Here is a 12,218-nt window from a genome sequence, read left to right as displayed (position 1 = left end):
CGCCTTGTTCATCTGTTCGGAAGGTAGCATTTCAGAAGATATAAGTATGTCTCCAGACGTGGCTTCTTTCCCCAGCGAGTCACATCTCCTCAACTAAGTCCTTGCACAAGTTGGACCGAGGAGCGAACGAACGCGTCGTCTCCCTTTCATCTTTTCTCGCCCTTTCCCACCTCGACACACAGATAGATCCGTCCTCTCGAGCACTCTAAAATCTAGCCTACTATCCTCCTCCTCCAGTCTTCTACTCCTCCTCAGGAGCCCACATACTCTCATGCGCAATCCTCACCGACCCTTTCCCCTCCTGCTCCCAACCGTCCCGTCCGAAAAGGCCGAGTCGTGTCGAGTGGGATCTGGGCCGACCAATCGAACCCAGCCATCAAGGGAACAGATCAGCTTCTTCGAACGAATCGATTGGGTTCTCAAAGAAGAAAGAAGAAAAGAGAAAGAGGGAACGAAAGGGAGAAAGGAAAAGAGACGAGGACGCGTTCGACTCACACATTCTCCCCGAAAGCACTCTCCAGCCAGGTATCAGCTCCTCTCAGAATCAGTCCGTTTGCAGAATTTTGGCCGGTGGAAAGTCTGATCTCCAAGTATAGCACGAGGAAGAGTCAGTAGGCGAAAGAGGGAGAGAAGAGAGAAAGAAAGAGAGAGAGAGAGAGAGGGACGAACACTGGTGAATTCAGAAACGCCTGCCTCACATCCCAAACCGTCACACCATCGGGGTTGGACACTAGGGTATAGCCGAACCAGAGGAGGAGCTCCTACGACGTCCCAAAAACGAGCAAGAGCGTGAGCGAGCGACAGACGCGCCCTCTTCGAGTTTCAACCAGGTCGAGGAACGAACCGTAACAGGAGGACTGGTAGCAAACGAATAAGCCGCAGTCGGATGATCCCCCATCCTAACCACACTCTTCCAGAGCTCTTTTGGGTTTTCCGCCTCGCCGACGCGTCCTCGTCGTCGAATCCCAACCCGGTCGTCCATCGTCAACAACCCCGCAAAGGAAGGGAACGCGAGTTTGACGTGATCGTTCACTCTCAACTCAACCTCTCCTTCCCTCACCTCCTCAGGCGTCAACGGCACAGGGCTCGCTCCAGTTTGGAAAGCTGCGAAACCAAACCAAACCAAAAAACGGTGAGCTCGACGCTGAAGCTTGGAAGGTTGAAGAGGCACTCACAGAGCATTCTCCTCGCTGTACAAACACACAGCCTCTCCCAGTACACCTTCCCCAGTACACCTTCACTTCCTGGGTCTACTCCCACCACTGTCTCAGCTTCGCAACCTCGTCGTTCATGGGCAACGAGGTCGAGGACGAGGGATCGCCATGATGATGATCCCTTGGTTCGTTGAACGCCGTTGAGGTCGTACATCGAGCGAGATAAACCGCAGGATTGAAGCAGAGGCTTCCAGGATTCATCTCTTGGATAAAGCTACAACCCAACCAGGAAGGGAAGTGAGCTTGTGAGGGAGAGAGGAGGGAGGAGAGAGGAAGACGAACCTCGTTTCGGATTAGGGAGGAAGTGTTGGAGAGGTTGAGGTGGGTGAGGAGGTCCTGAGAGGGAGTGAAGAATTTGATGAGGTGGTAGACGTCAAGGGGGAGGATGGGAGGGGGAGACATATTTTTTGCTGGTGAGGGTTTGGGAGAAGCGAGAGAGAGATCTGAATCCGAAAGGAAAGAGGTGAGCTTCGAGTTTGGTTGCGAGCTCGCTTGGATCTCTGAACCATCACCATCGAATTCTTCTCAACTACGTAACATGCGAGCTTCACCGGGTACGTCCTCTCCTCTCCCCTCCTTCTCCCTCTCTCAACAGAATCTGACTCGCAAACGAACGATCCCCTCGCAGACGACCCTCGTTCGGGCTCCCCTCCCCAACCGACCGAGCATCTCATCCTCGTCCCCGTCCTGGCCATCATCACGCTCTGTATTCTCTTCATCCTCTGGAGACGAGCGGACGCTATGAAGGGCGCTGTGGCTTATCGGTGGGTTCTTCCTTGAAATTGTAGAGAAAAGAAAGAGAAGAAGAGAAGAGAGGAGAGCATCATCGCTCACACGCCCTTCCTCTCCTCGCTTTGCTTCGCTTCGTTTCGTTTCGTTATAGATTGAAGAATCGGACGCTTCGAGGACCTGGGACGATTCGATTGGGAGATGAGGAGCGACACGACGAGGATCATGGGGATCTGACGGACGATGATCTGAGCGAAGACGAAGCTCAAGGAGGAAGATCCGTGAGCTCGCTTCCTTTCCTCTCCTCCTCTTTCTCTTTCTTCTACTCACTCCTCTCTCTCTCTCTCCTCGTGTTCTCTTCTTCTCTCTCCTAGTCCAACCCCTCCCGTCCCATCCTCCCACCACCCACTCTCCCTCATCTCCACCTCACTCCTCCTACGCCAGCAGCCGATCCATCAGCGATCTTTGAGCTCGGAGGGGAGGAGGAAGTCGATGCCGTAGAGTTACCGGCGAGAGTTGGGACCGAGGAGGTCGTGGAGGGGATCAAAGAACTGGAGGAGGTGCAGGAGCGGGAAGAGGAAGCGAGGGAGGAGGAGGGTGCGAAGGGAGGGAAAGGGAAAGGGAGAGGGAAAGGAGGGAAAGGAGGGAAGAAGAGAAAGGGCAGTGGAAGCTGAGAAGGGTAGCGTTGAAAGGAAGTTTGTTGTGATTCTGTAGGACGAGATCATGCGTGTTTGTACTTTCTTTACCAGTCCGTTGAGTTTTCGCAAAGGAGTAGCAGTAAATAGGGAAGGTGGAGAGAGAAAGAAAGACGCGTCGTCTTGCCTCGTCTCGAGTTTCTTGTCCCGATCTCTGTTTCTTTCTTTCTCTCGCTCCCACTTCCAACCACTTCTCTCCACCCAAACAGAAGCTCAACAGCATCGATCTACAAACCAACCCTCCCATCCCATCCCTTCACAACCCCGAACCCTTCCTCTCCCCTCCCATCTGCCAACCCTTCCTCCCCACCCACCCACCTCGTCCCTCCAACACCTCCACCTTCCTCATAAGTCCTCACCACTCCCCTCTCCTCCAACCAATCCTCCACTGCTCCCTGACTCCCCAGCGTGTTGAAGTACACCCTCTCCGGCCGCGAAAGATGGGCCTCGAGCATGAGGCTGAGATGGCGGTGGAAGAGCGGGAAGATGAACCCGTACGAGGAGGAGAGGGTGAGGAAGGAGGTGATGGCTGAAGGTGGAGTGATAGAGTGGTTTGAGAAGAGTGCCTGGGGGAAGAAAGGAAGAGGGTGAGGAAAGGAGGGAAAGAGACGACGCGTCAGGTTTGAGGTTTCGGTTCGAACGAGACGTTTGTTCGTTCGTTTCGTTTTGTTGGTGAAAGGAGAAGCAAACTTACAGGATTAGCCAACAACCCTCTCGCGGCCATAACTCCTTGCACGCCCGTCTGAGCTCGAATGTTCTGGACGTCCTCGTACGTCCAAGCGTCTCCGTTTGCGACGGTAGGGACACGTCCGTTCACGAGGGAGTTGGCGAAAGCGATGGCTGGGAGATCGACAGGTTGAGTGGAGGCCTGCAGTGAAACGAGATGACGGGGAGCACGAGGGGAGAAGGTGAAAGAGAGAGAGAGAGAGAGACGGAGAATAAGTGAGAACGCGCCAAAGCGAACCAAAACGAAAGCTCGAAACTCGAACTCACAGTCTGCCTAGTCCTCCCATGGATCGTCAAATGACTGATTCCCACTTGAATCGCTGTCTCAACTAACCTCTCCGTCATCTTCTGGTCTGAATCGACTCGAATCTTGATGGAGACGGGGTAGTTCCATCCCAGTCGATCTTTGGCGGCTCGAACGAGGTCGCGAACGGTTTCGGGTTGACGGAGGAGGTAGGCACCGATCTTTTCTTGGTAGGCCCATTTCTGAGGACAGCCTGGATGGGGTGGATGGGGGTGGGCGAGGGAAGGGTGAGGGAGGAGGGAGGGAGAGGGGAGTGAGCTTTGGGCAGAGAAGAAGAAAGGACGAGAGGGGTCGTCGGGTTTAGGAAAGGGACGAACCACAGTTCAAATCCACTCCATCGACGAAAGGAGCTATGGCACCAAATCAACCACGAAATCAGTTCGAGCTCATTTCGAAACACCAAACGAAACGCGACGCGACCGCCCTCAACTCACAGATCATCTCGCAAGCGTCCGCGAAACTTCTAGCCTCGCTCGCAGCAAACTGGTAATCCTCCGAGGCGTCAAGTCAGCTCCTGTTCTCTGAAACGAACTCGCTGAGGCTGAGACGAAGAGCGAAACCTACCTGAGCAATCAACGCTCCCTTGACTCTCCTCCTCTTCCTTGACCCAGACCCAGACCCACTCCCTTCTCCTCCCTGGGTCTTCTCGTTCATCCAGAACTCTCCTCGCTCCATCTTGGAGGTGCTGAAGTCGGTTTCTCGGGCTGTTCCGTTACGGGAGAACTGTACGAAGCGAACGAAAGAAAGAAAGAGAGAGGAAGGGAGGAGAGAGTGTGAGCTCGAGGTCAAAAGGAGAGGCAGGCTCACAAGCAGAGCGGCAGAAGGAGCAGCGAAAACTGACCTCGGCAGCCAACATCATCGGTGTTGTGGTGATATGAGTGTTGTAGAGTGAGACGAGATGGCGAAAGGGGAGCTTGGAGCATCGGACGAGGGGAGCTACAGAGGGAGAGAGGGAAGGAGAGGTTTGGTGAGGGTGAGGGTGAGCTCGGAGATTTTCTCCCTCTTGCCTCGTTGCAAGATTGAGTTTCATTTCACCGACGTAGATGAGTTGAATCACTCACCTAGCAGATTAACGTCCTCCAACTCATCCAGCATGACTTGAGGAGGTAGAATCTCAGCTTCAGGCAGAGGGTCGAGGTCGCCTCCTTCGTCTCCTCCTCCTCCCTCCTCCCCCCTTTCTCGATCCTCCAAGCGGCTTCCTTCTGGTGGTGGGTTGGGCGGGAGAGTTGATGTTGAAGCGAGCATGGCGGCTTGAGTTGGTGAGGTGAAGATTTTCTTTCGGCCTCTATCGTGGTTGATGTGGGAAGGAAAGAAAAAACGTGAGCTCAAGCTGGCCTCTATTCGAAAGCGTGACCTTGCCCTCGGTCTCCTCCCTTCTCCTCCCTTGCTCTCCTTCTCTCCCACCAACGACGACCCCAGGAAAACGACAAGACATTGGAATGCAAGATATGCGACCTCCTCTCTCCCTCAACTCGATTCCAGTAGATGTACAAGGTCAGTCGCTGCAACGGCGACGCTCTTTCTCCCTCTGTTGAGCTTTCCCTTCCTTCCAAGCTGACTGTTTGGCTCTTCTTCTTCGACGATTCACAGAGACGATCGCTTTCTTCGTAGCGACTTCGAGCTCAAGTGGTCCTCCGAAAGGGTTGGCTTGTCTTTGTGAGTCCTCTGCAAAGTCAGGAGAGGATCGAGGGAGGAGGAGAAGAGAAGCTCGGGTCGAGGAGCCCGACTCTTCGTTTCTCTCGTAGGACCGACCCATCTTTCTGCTCGACGAAGGGAAGTTTTTCTGCCAGAGAAGCAAAGAGCTTCCTTTTCGCCTTCTCCCTCTACTCGTCAACTTGATCCCGTCGTCTCTGTGTCTTCGCTCTTTTGTCAATTGACTTCCCCCTCCCTCTCCTCCCTTTCGTCAGTGCTCACCTCGAAACACCTCTCGCACTCCCTCTCTCGCTCTTCCCTCCCTCATCTCTACGCTCTAATCTTCCGAGCCACGTTCGACTACTCTGCCATCGTCCGTCGCTTCCCTCCCGATCGATATACGGCTCGACACTTGGCCGACGAACTCGTCAGGAGATGGGAGTGCTTGAAGAGGATTCGAGCGGGAACGAGTGGGGATATGCTCGAACACGATCTCTGGCTGCTTTGGTTGATGTGTTTGGAAAATGGTAAGTCCAGGGTGCTTCTCTAGTAATTATGCGTCTCTCTCCGAGCCCACGTTTTCCCTCTTGCTTCGACGCAGACGGCAAGAACCTTCACCACCTGCTCACCTACGCCAACGCTCGTTCCTTCCTCAAGCAATACTCCAAACTCTATCTCCTTCCTCAACCTTCGACTCCATTGAATTCCCACCCCATCGCCTTCACCGCACCTCCCGCCAACCACACTTCGGTCCTTCAATCCGCTCATCCCGTCGCTTCAGCTGGACGAATCCTTCCCGTCGATTCGACTCGAAACGCGCTCGCTCTGTCGATCTTCTGGTACCTCAACGATAGTAGCTCGACGGCGATGAGTCTGAACAAGGAGACGGCGGCGGAGAAGGCAGAGAATCAGACGATGTTGAGGTTGTTTGTGTTTGCTGCTCAGAAGGTACGCGTCTCTCTTTGTCCCTAACCCTAAATCTTCTCTCCCTCCCTGACCTCAACCTCTTGTTTTGCCTCGCAACCAGTTCGACGCTTTCCTCGCGCCCTGGACGCACCTCTACCTCCCCTCCCCAGCTCCCAATCCCTCTTCCTCCTCCTCCTCACCGTCTGCACCTCCCGACCCCTTCCTCGCCGACCTCACCCTCCGCTCCCGCCTCATCACCATCCCTCACCTTGGCTCCCAACCTCTCTCCCTTTCCCCACCCATCTCAGCTCAAGCAGCTCTCCTCTCCTTCTTCGCTCGAGTGGCCAGCTCCCTCCCTTCGGACGACAACTCGGTCGCCGCGGCGCTTCACCCTCCCGCTGTTGGGCCGCCTGGTCTCTCTTCGACTTCCACGCCGGCTGCGACTTCGAGTTACGAAGCGGGTGCGAGGAGTGACGCGTTGAGACACGACGAGGAAGAGGAAGGAGGGTGGGGAAAAGTGAAGAGACGGAGCAGGGACTTCGATGTGGATTGGGAGAGGGCGGTCGGGTGTTTGGATCCTGTGAGACGAGAAGGAAAGGAGGGAGGTGGGCAGGGGTTGGGAGTGTGGACATGTAGAGGCATGTTTGAAGGGGTGTGGGGTGGACAGTTTGCGTTCTTGGATTTTGATTCGTACAGGTGAGTTTCAGACGCGACGTTCATGCTCGCTCTCGTTTCGAGATCGTTTCTGCCCTCGATCAGAGTTCAGCGTCGAGTTCTCATGCTGACGAGCCTTTCTTCTTTATTTCTTGACGTCCGGTAGGGACATGCTGAGTGGACGAACTCGAGCGATTTACGAAGGTCCCTTTGGATTGCAGGTTCGTCGCGTCGTTCTTCGTCTCCTCTCTTTTTCCACTCTCTCTCACTTTTTCCTCGTCTCTCCTCGGAACCAAACTAACCTCCATCTCTGCTCTCCTCTGTCCTACCAGCCCCAAATCTGGCGCCTAACGGAAACCCTTGTTCTCCGACCCTCCCACCTCTCTCCCTTCCCCTTCCCTCCCTCCTCCTCTTCCCACCCCCACTCTTCCTCCTCCTCTTCACCACCTCTAGAGACCTTCCACCCCTCCGCTCTCAACGCAGGTTTCCCTCCAACCTGGACGACTCCCACTGCCACCTCCCTCTCCCCTGCCAACCTCGACGCGGAAGTCCTCACAGGCGTGCCGGGATATACGCTCGTGAGCGAGGAGGAGGAGAGGCTTTTGAGGGAAGGGTGGGAGGAAGAGAGGAAGGAGGGGAAGCAGGGTGGTGATGAGGCTGAGTTGGAGAGAAAAGAGAAGGAGAGAAGGAAGAGGAGGGAGCTGGAAGAGCGATTGGAGATCATCGTGACGGGGACGGGGCATAGTGCTTGGGGAAGGTTCTACGTGAGCGGGAGGGTGAGATGTTGGGACGGGATGATTTTGTTGATGAAGGAGTACTACGTGAGTCTTCACCTTCTGTTCTTTTCGTTCTTTTTTCGAGGGAGGTTCGACGCGTCCAGCTTCGAGCTTCAGTGCTGACTCTTCTCCTCCTCTCTCCCCTCTCATTCCTCCCTTTCCCTCCCCTTTTTCGGTTCACACAGCCCGACAGCAGAGGCAAATGGCTCTACCGAGGCTACGTCGTCGCAGGAGGAGCGATGGTTGGACGATGGAGGGATTCCTTCTCGGAGCTCAACTACCACGGGTACGAGGGGAGTTTCCATATGACGAGACGATCTTGATTTTTTCGGTAGTTCTTTGGTTGATCTTTGATTGGTGTGGTAACGAACGCTCGGTCGGTTTGATTGATGCTGAAACACGACAAGTCGAGTTGAACTTGAGACGCGTCGGGCATCGTTTGTGTCTCCCCGCTTTCCCTCTGGAACAAAGTAAAAGTAAGGGAACGAGCATGCAGCGGGAGGGAAGGTAGGAAGCCGTCTTTTTCGAAACCGAGACTGAGGAAAGCAAGACGACAGAGAAAATGCGATAAGTAGGAGCGAAGCGAAGGTATCGATTGAAGCAAAGAGAGACGAGCTGAAAGCAAGCGACGAGGTAAGCGAAAGTGGCTAAGGTATCGATGGGGAGGCTGATGAGTGCGATGCGAGTGAGTGAGTGAATGAGGGAGCGAAACGGGGGTTATCTAGAGGAGAGAAACTGAAGAGGGGAAACGGGGAAGGTCAGCGATTTGGGGAGAGACGGGAGGGAGAGAGCGAAGCAGGACTCACGAGATATAAGCAAGAGAGAAGTAAGAGTCTTGAGTTGGTGGCAAGACGATAGTTAACCGTCTTGGGCGGCGAGGTATCCCTGCACGAGCGAAGGAGGGAAGAAAAAAGAAGAACGAGACGTCGTCAGATTGGATTCTTTCTCTCGGCCCCAGGTCGAAAACAGAGTCCGGCTCACCTCTCTATCTTCCTCGATTTCGAGAGCAGCCAGTGCTACAGCGATCCAGAACCCTCTCTCGACTCCTAGCACCCGAACGAGAGCCTCGTCGACGATCAGAACTCCTTGAGTCGTAGCAGAGAGGAACGGTGTGGTGTCGTGGAACGTGAGGATCGGTCGAGGGTTGATGGCGGGTGGTGGAAGTGCTGGGAAGAGATGAGGTGGTGGGAGAAGATGGAAAGACTGGTTGAAAGAGAGGGAAGGAAGGCGAGGTGAGCTTTCGCTCCTCTTCGAACAAATCGGACGAGAAGATGCGACGACTCACCTTTCCCCTGTACTTCGCAGCTCCCTCAAGATTTCTCCCAGCAACACCCTTAACCCCGCTAACGATCCCTCCGAGCACTCTTCCCAACTTCCTTCCCCAAGTCAAACCACTACTGACTGCTCCTGTCGGCCCTCCGAGCTCAGCCTGCTCTCCGAACCCAACGTCCAGACTCCTCGGCGTTGGACTCAGAGGGATCCTCTCTTCCCCTCGAAGATCCCTTCCTCCTGGACCAATGCCTCCTCCGAATCTCGGTGGGACTGAGAGATGATGGTTGTGCGATCCCGGAGGTTGGTGGAAGAGGGGATGGGGAGCTGGGAGGACGGTGAAGCGAAGGGATTGGGAGGCGATGGTTGCTTCTCGGACGGTTGGAGAGAGGGAAGAGGTCGAAGTTCGAGAGGAGGATGCTGAGATGGTGGAGAAGCGAGAAGGCGGTGCTGGTGGGTATGTCGTGGGAGTAGTTGGAGAGGTGAACGCTGAAGAGGTTGCGATGGAGGAAATCGTTGCTGTCGAAGGGGATGTGAGGGTTGGAGTCGGTGGAGGGAGACCTCGTTCGAGATCTACTCGGCAAGAGACGATGACTGAAGGAAAGAAGGGGCGATAGGGAGAGACGAAATGGGGGAGGAGGAGGCAGGAGAGGGAGAAGATGAGCTTCGACGCGTCTCAAACCTTGAAACGAAGAGCTCAAGAAGAAAGCACGGACCTTCAATCTCGACTCCTCCTCCGTCTTCGTCAGGCAACTGTGATCGTTCCAAAACATCGAGAAGTCAGCGATCGTCTCGGAGCGGCTCCTGGAAGCAGCAAAGTCAAGGCGGAGGGAGGGAAGAGGAAGGGGAAGGAGAGCACGAACAGGTTCGACCCTCAATGGGATTGACGAGCTCCTGGGGAACAACGGTGAGCTGATAGCCAGCGAGAAGTGGGTGATAGGTCTCGTTAAGGAGTAGGATATCGAGGGATGGTCCAAGTCCTGCTCGGAAAGCAAGCCATCGAGAGAAAGGGAGGGCCAAAGATCAGTCTCAGGGGAAAGGAAGGGGTTTGGAGACGACCGATGGCCGCAGCGAAAAGAGCACCAGAGACAAGCACGCACCTCCAATTTTGACACGATGGTATGCTGGTGGAGCTCTCGAGTCTACAGGAGAGGGTTAAGTGAGGACAGAAACGCGGAGATGTGAGCTTGAGCGACGCGTAAAGGGGAGGGAAGGAAGGGTCGAGGAAGCGAGCTCACCTTCCCCCAGATCGTTCGACCTCCCTCCTCTGCCAGCACGTCGACTCTAGGCACATCTACAGCATCCGAGCTATCAAATTGAAGTTCGAGTCAGCTTGAGGCTAAAGAAAGCAGCGAGAAGAAACAGAAGAGCTCACGTTCTGACGAGGTATCGGACGAGCTGCTCGCCGATGGCTAGATTCACATCGCTCGCTCTCCTCTTGATCTGCTGCTGTTGAAGGATCGACGGTGATCGAGTAGCGGGAGAGAGGAGTCCATTGGAGAGCTGTGAGGAAGTGGCGTAGAGAGCGATGGGAGGGGGAGGAGCTCGTCCTGAAGGAGAGCGGGAAGTCGACGACCCTTCGAGAGCTGGCGAAGGAAGGGAAGGACCTTGAGCCAGCGTTGGCGAGTCGACCGTGGATGCAGTACGACGATGCATGCGAGCGAGCGGGAGCCCTATAGGCTGACGAAGGCGGCGAGGAGCAAGAAAATGAGAGAAGAGGCAGAGATGGAGGCTGGTGGCGTTGGAGGGAAAGGAGGAGAGGCTCTCTTCTCTCCCTCCTTCTCCCAACGCTCATCTCGAATCACTACCAACCTCTCTTTTGTGTGTAGTTATCAGCCCTTCCTCTGAAGCAACGCCAGGGCTATAGATGCTGACTTTTTTTTCCCTGGATCTCGCTCTGCAGGCTTCAAAAGGCGGCGACCTCCCTCTCCTCCCTTCTTCCCTCCCTCCCTCCTTCCTCCCGATGTCTATCCTTCCCTCCCTCGCTCGAAGCTCAACTTCTTCGTCAAGATGCCTCGTCAGGCTCGTCGCCACTCCATCACGCAACCTCCACCTCCTCAACTCGCCTCGCTCATCCTTCCAACCTCCATCTTCCTCGTCCTCCTCCTCCTTCCCTCGAGCTCAACGACACGCCTCCTCCCGTCGCCCTCGTACGGACGACGTCGAAGAATCTTCTCGTCCACCCCATCTCGATCTCCTCGAAGAAGACGAACGGACGACGTCGGAACCAGACTCCAAGGCACTACCTCCTCCTCTCTCTCCCGAAGAAGAGCAGATCCGTGATCTCAAGGAGCTCAGGGAATCCCTCGGACGCAACCTGAAAGGCAACGAGATCCCTCACGACCTTGTCGTCCGACCCTTCCTCCCAGAGGACCCTCGCCCACGTCCTCCAATCCTCTTCTCCGCCGTCCATCAACTCCCAGAGTTCCGAGCCCTCCTTCCAACCCACACCCCCGTCCTCCTTCGAATCTCCCTCGGAACACCAGAGAACCCCGACTCCTACCCCCTCCTCCGAGTCCTCGAAACCCAAGCTCTCATCCAGATGGAGATCGAGCAAGTCAACAAGGCCAAGGAGGTCGCTCGAGTCCTGGCGCTGCAGAACAAGCCCGGAGCTCTGGGAGCTCACTCGGGCTTGAGGAATCAGGCTCAGTCGAAGGACTTTCAAGGGACGTGGGTGATGGCGGAGAACGATCTGAACCACCGAGTGAAGCAGATTAGGGACCGTCTGCTGAACTCGGAGAAGATCTCGCTGGAGATGAAGCCGAAGAAATACGGGAAGAAGGTCAAGGTGACGGAGGAAAAGAAGCAGGAGACTCTCGAGAGGATTGAGGGGATGCTGAAGGATATAGCAGAGAAGTGTCAGGAGGATAAGGTGCTTGGGGAAGGGGTCACGCTGTGAGTACTCCATGTTTTCGTCTCTGCTTCCTTCTCGTCTCTAGATAGCGTGTGCGAAGAAAGATCGAGCGAAGGCGACGCTGACTTTCCCTCTCTCTCTCCCTCTCTTCCTTCCTCCTTCTTTTCAGCTACTTCCAACCTATCAAGTCAGTTCGAGACGCAGTCGTCAAGGCGGAGAAGCTCAAGATGGAGGAGAAGGCCAAGAAGGAAACCCTTGAAAGGGCTAAGAAGGAGAAGAAGGCGGCATCCCTGCCAGGGAAGGCTCCGAAGTGGAAGCCTGGGCAACCTATCCCTACGGCGGCTGCTCTCGGTAGTACGCCACCCACAAATTATCAATAGTCTTCGGTCTGCTACTACTCTGTGTTCCTCGAAAGATCTGCCTCTCCTCGGGTCTTTTTTCTTCGACGCGACGCAACTT

The 12,218-nt window shown here is 55.2% G+C and overlaps 6 protein-coding genes across 6 annotated transcripts; 3 read left to right on the top strand and 3 right to left on the bottom strand.

Annotated features, from left to right (window-relative positions):
• Positions 1 to 155: 155 nt before the first annotated feature.
• Positions 156 to 1,678, bottom strand: BDY24DRAFT_393405 (uncharacterized protein). Its single transcript, XM_076641048.1, has 6 exons — positions 1,497 to 1,678; positions 1,176 to 1,428; positions 845 to 1,104; positions 670 to 761; positions 496 to 579; positions 156 to 350 (listed from the first exon to the last, which is right to left on the bottom strand). Exons 1-6 carry the CDS (start codon positions 1,614 to 1,616, stop codon positions 242 to 244), a joined length of 918 nt encoding a protein of 305 aa, XP_076495314.1. The 5' UTR covers positions 1,617 to 1,678; the 3' UTR covers positions 156 to 241.
• Positions 1,679 to 1,714: 36 nt separating this feature from the next.
• Positions 1,715 to 2,684, top strand: BDY24DRAFT_393400 (uncharacterized protein). The gene is made up of 4 exons (XM_076641047.1): positions 1,715 to 1,768; positions 1,843 to 1,978; positions 2,098 to 2,224; positions 2,318 to 2,684. Exons 1-4 carry the CDS (start codon positions 1,753 to 1,755, stop codon positions 2,615 to 2,617), a joined length of 579 nt encoding a protein of 192 aa, XP_076495313.1. The 5' UTR covers positions 1,715 to 1,752; the 3' UTR covers positions 2,618 to 2,684.
• A 181-nt stretch (positions 2,685 to 2,865) lies between these two features.
• Positions 2,866 to 4,698, bottom strand: DUS4 (tRNA dihydrouridine synthase; the record flags this gene model as incomplete). The annotated part of the gene is made up of 7 exons (XM_076637468.1): positions 2,866 to 3,204; positions 3,333 to 3,506; positions 3,632 to 3,861; positions 3,986 to 4,018; positions 4,103 to 4,151; positions 4,233 to 4,391; positions 4,510 to 4,698. 7 exons carry the CDS (start codon positions 4,696 to 4,698, stop codon positions 2,866 to 2,868), a joined length of 1,173 nt encoding a protein of 390 aa, XP_076495312.1.
• A 253-nt stretch (positions 4,699 to 4,951) lies between these two features.
• On the top strand, positions 4,952 to 8,016 carry BDY24DRAFT_393396 (uncharacterized protein). Its single transcript, XM_076641046.1, has 8 exons — positions 4,952 to 5,162; positions 5,259 to 5,324; positions 5,576 to 5,827; positions 5,902 to 6,248; positions 6,328 to 6,902; positions 7,027 to 7,081; positions 7,193 to 7,681; positions 7,822 to 8,016. Exons 1-8 carry the CDS (start codon positions 5,108 to 5,110, stop codon positions 7,957 to 7,959), a joined length of 1,977 nt encoding a protein of 658 aa, XP_076495311.1. The 5' UTR covers positions 4,952 to 5,107; the 3' UTR covers positions 7,960 to 8,016.
• A 56-nt stretch (positions 8,017 to 8,072) lies between these two features.
• On the bottom strand, positions 8,073 to 10,641 carry BDY24DRAFT_393394 (uncharacterized protein). Its single transcript, XM_076641045.1, has 9 exons — positions 10,281 to 10,641; positions 10,144 to 10,213; positions 10,006 to 10,047; positions 9,769 to 9,885; positions 9,622 to 9,658; positions 8,922 to 9,499; positions 8,618 to 8,839; positions 8,443 to 8,521; positions 8,073 to 8,371 (listed from the first exon to the last, which is right to left on the bottom strand). The coding sequence occupies exons 1-8, from the start codon at positions 10,559 to 10,561 to the stop codon at positions 8,495 to 8,497; spliced, it is 1,374 nt and encodes a 457-aa protein (XP_076495310.1). The 5' UTR covers positions 10,562 to 10,641; the 3' UTR covers positions 8,073 to 8,371; positions 8,443 to 8,494.
• Positions 10,642 to 10,704: 63 nt separating this feature from the next.
• Positions 10,705 to 12,216, top strand: BDY24DRAFT_393392 (uncharacterized protein). Its single transcript, XM_076641044.1, has 2 exons — positions 10,705 to 11,800; positions 11,929 to 12,216. The coding sequence occupies exons 1-2, from the start codon at positions 10,773 to 10,775 to the stop codon at positions 12,137 to 12,139; spliced, it is 1,239 nt and encodes a 412-aa protein (XP_076495309.1). The 5' UTR covers positions 10,705 to 10,772; the 3' UTR covers positions 12,140 to 12,216.
• Positions 12,217 to 12,218: the final 2 nt, after the last annotated feature.

Source organism: Mrakia frigida, assembly GCF_051309035.1.
Source record: "Mrakia frigida strain ATCC 22029 unplaced genomic scaffold BDY24scaffold_21, whole genome shotgun sequence".
NCBI classification, from domain to species: Eukaryota; Fungi; Basidiomycota; class Tremellomycetes; order Cystofilobasidiales; family Mrakiaceae; genus Mrakia; species Mrakia frigida.
This window is presented reverse-complemented; position numbering and strand designations above follow the sequence as displayed.

What these genes read in the sequence shown, in the direction of transcription:
- BDY24DRAFT_393405 (XM_076641048.1), bottom strand. Translation starts at nt 1,616, where the DNA reads ATGTCTCCCCCTCCCATCCTCCCCCTTGACGTCTACCACCTCATCAAA. An exon ending in CTACCAGTCCTCCTGTTACG is followed by an intron (nt 762 to 844) that starts GTTCGTTCCTCG and finishes GGGACGTCGTAG; the next exon opens with GAGCTCCTCCTCTGGTTCGG. An exon ending in AGTGCTTTCGGGGAGAATGT is followed by an intron (nt 351 to 495) that starts GTGAGTCGAACG and finishes TGGTCGGCCCAG; the next exon opens with ATCCCACTCGACACGACTCG.
- BDY24DRAFT_393400 (XM_076641047.1), top strand. An exon ending in AAGGGCGCTGTGGCTTATCG is followed by an intron (nt 1,979 to 2,097) that starts GTGGGTTCTTCC and finishes GTTTCGTTATAG; the next exon opens with ATTGAAGAATCGGACGCTTC. An exon ending in AAGCTCAAGGAGGAAGATCC is followed by an intron (nt 2,225 to 2,317) that starts GTGAGCTCGCTT and finishes TCTCTCTCCTAG; the next exon opens with TCCAACCCCTCCCGTCCCAT.
- BDY24DRAFT_393396 (XM_076641046.1), top strand. Translation starts at nt 5,108, where the DNA reads ATGCAAGATATGCGACCTCCTCTCTCCCTCAACTCGATTCCAGTAGAT. An exon ending in GATTCCAGTAGATGTACAAG is followed by an intron (nt 5,163 to 5,258) that starts GTCAGTCGCTGC and finishes GACGATTCACAG; the next exon opens with AGACGATCGCTTTCTTCGTA. An exon ending in TTGTGTTTGCTGCTCAGAAG is followed by an intron (nt 6,249 to 6,327) that starts GTACGCGTCTCT and finishes CCTCGCAACCAG; the next exon opens with TTCGACGCTTTCCTCGCGCC.
- BDY24DRAFT_393394 (XM_076641045.1), bottom strand. Translation starts at nt 10,561, where the DNA reads ATGCATCGTCGTACTGCATCCACGGTCGACTCGCCAACGCTGGCTCAA. An exon ending in GTCGAACGATCTGGGGGAAG is followed by an intron (nt 10,048 to 10,143) that starts GTGAGCTCGCTT and finishes CCTCTCCTGTAG; the next exon opens with ACTCGAGAGCTCCACCAGCA. An exon ending in TCCCATTGAGGGTCGAACCT is followed by an intron (nt 9,659 to 9,768) that starts GTTCGTGCTCTC and finishes GAACGATCACAG; the next exon opens with TTGCCTGACGAAGACGGAGG.
- BDY24DRAFT_393392 (XM_076641044.1), top strand. Translation starts at nt 10,773, where the DNA reads ATGCTGACTTTTTTTTCCCTGGATCTCGCTCTGCAGGCTTCAAAAGGC. An exon ending in CTTGGGGAAGGGGTCACGCT is followed by an intron (nt 11,801 to 11,928) that starts GTGAGTACTCCA and finishes CCTTCTTTTCAG; the next exon opens with CTACTTCCAACCTATCAAGT.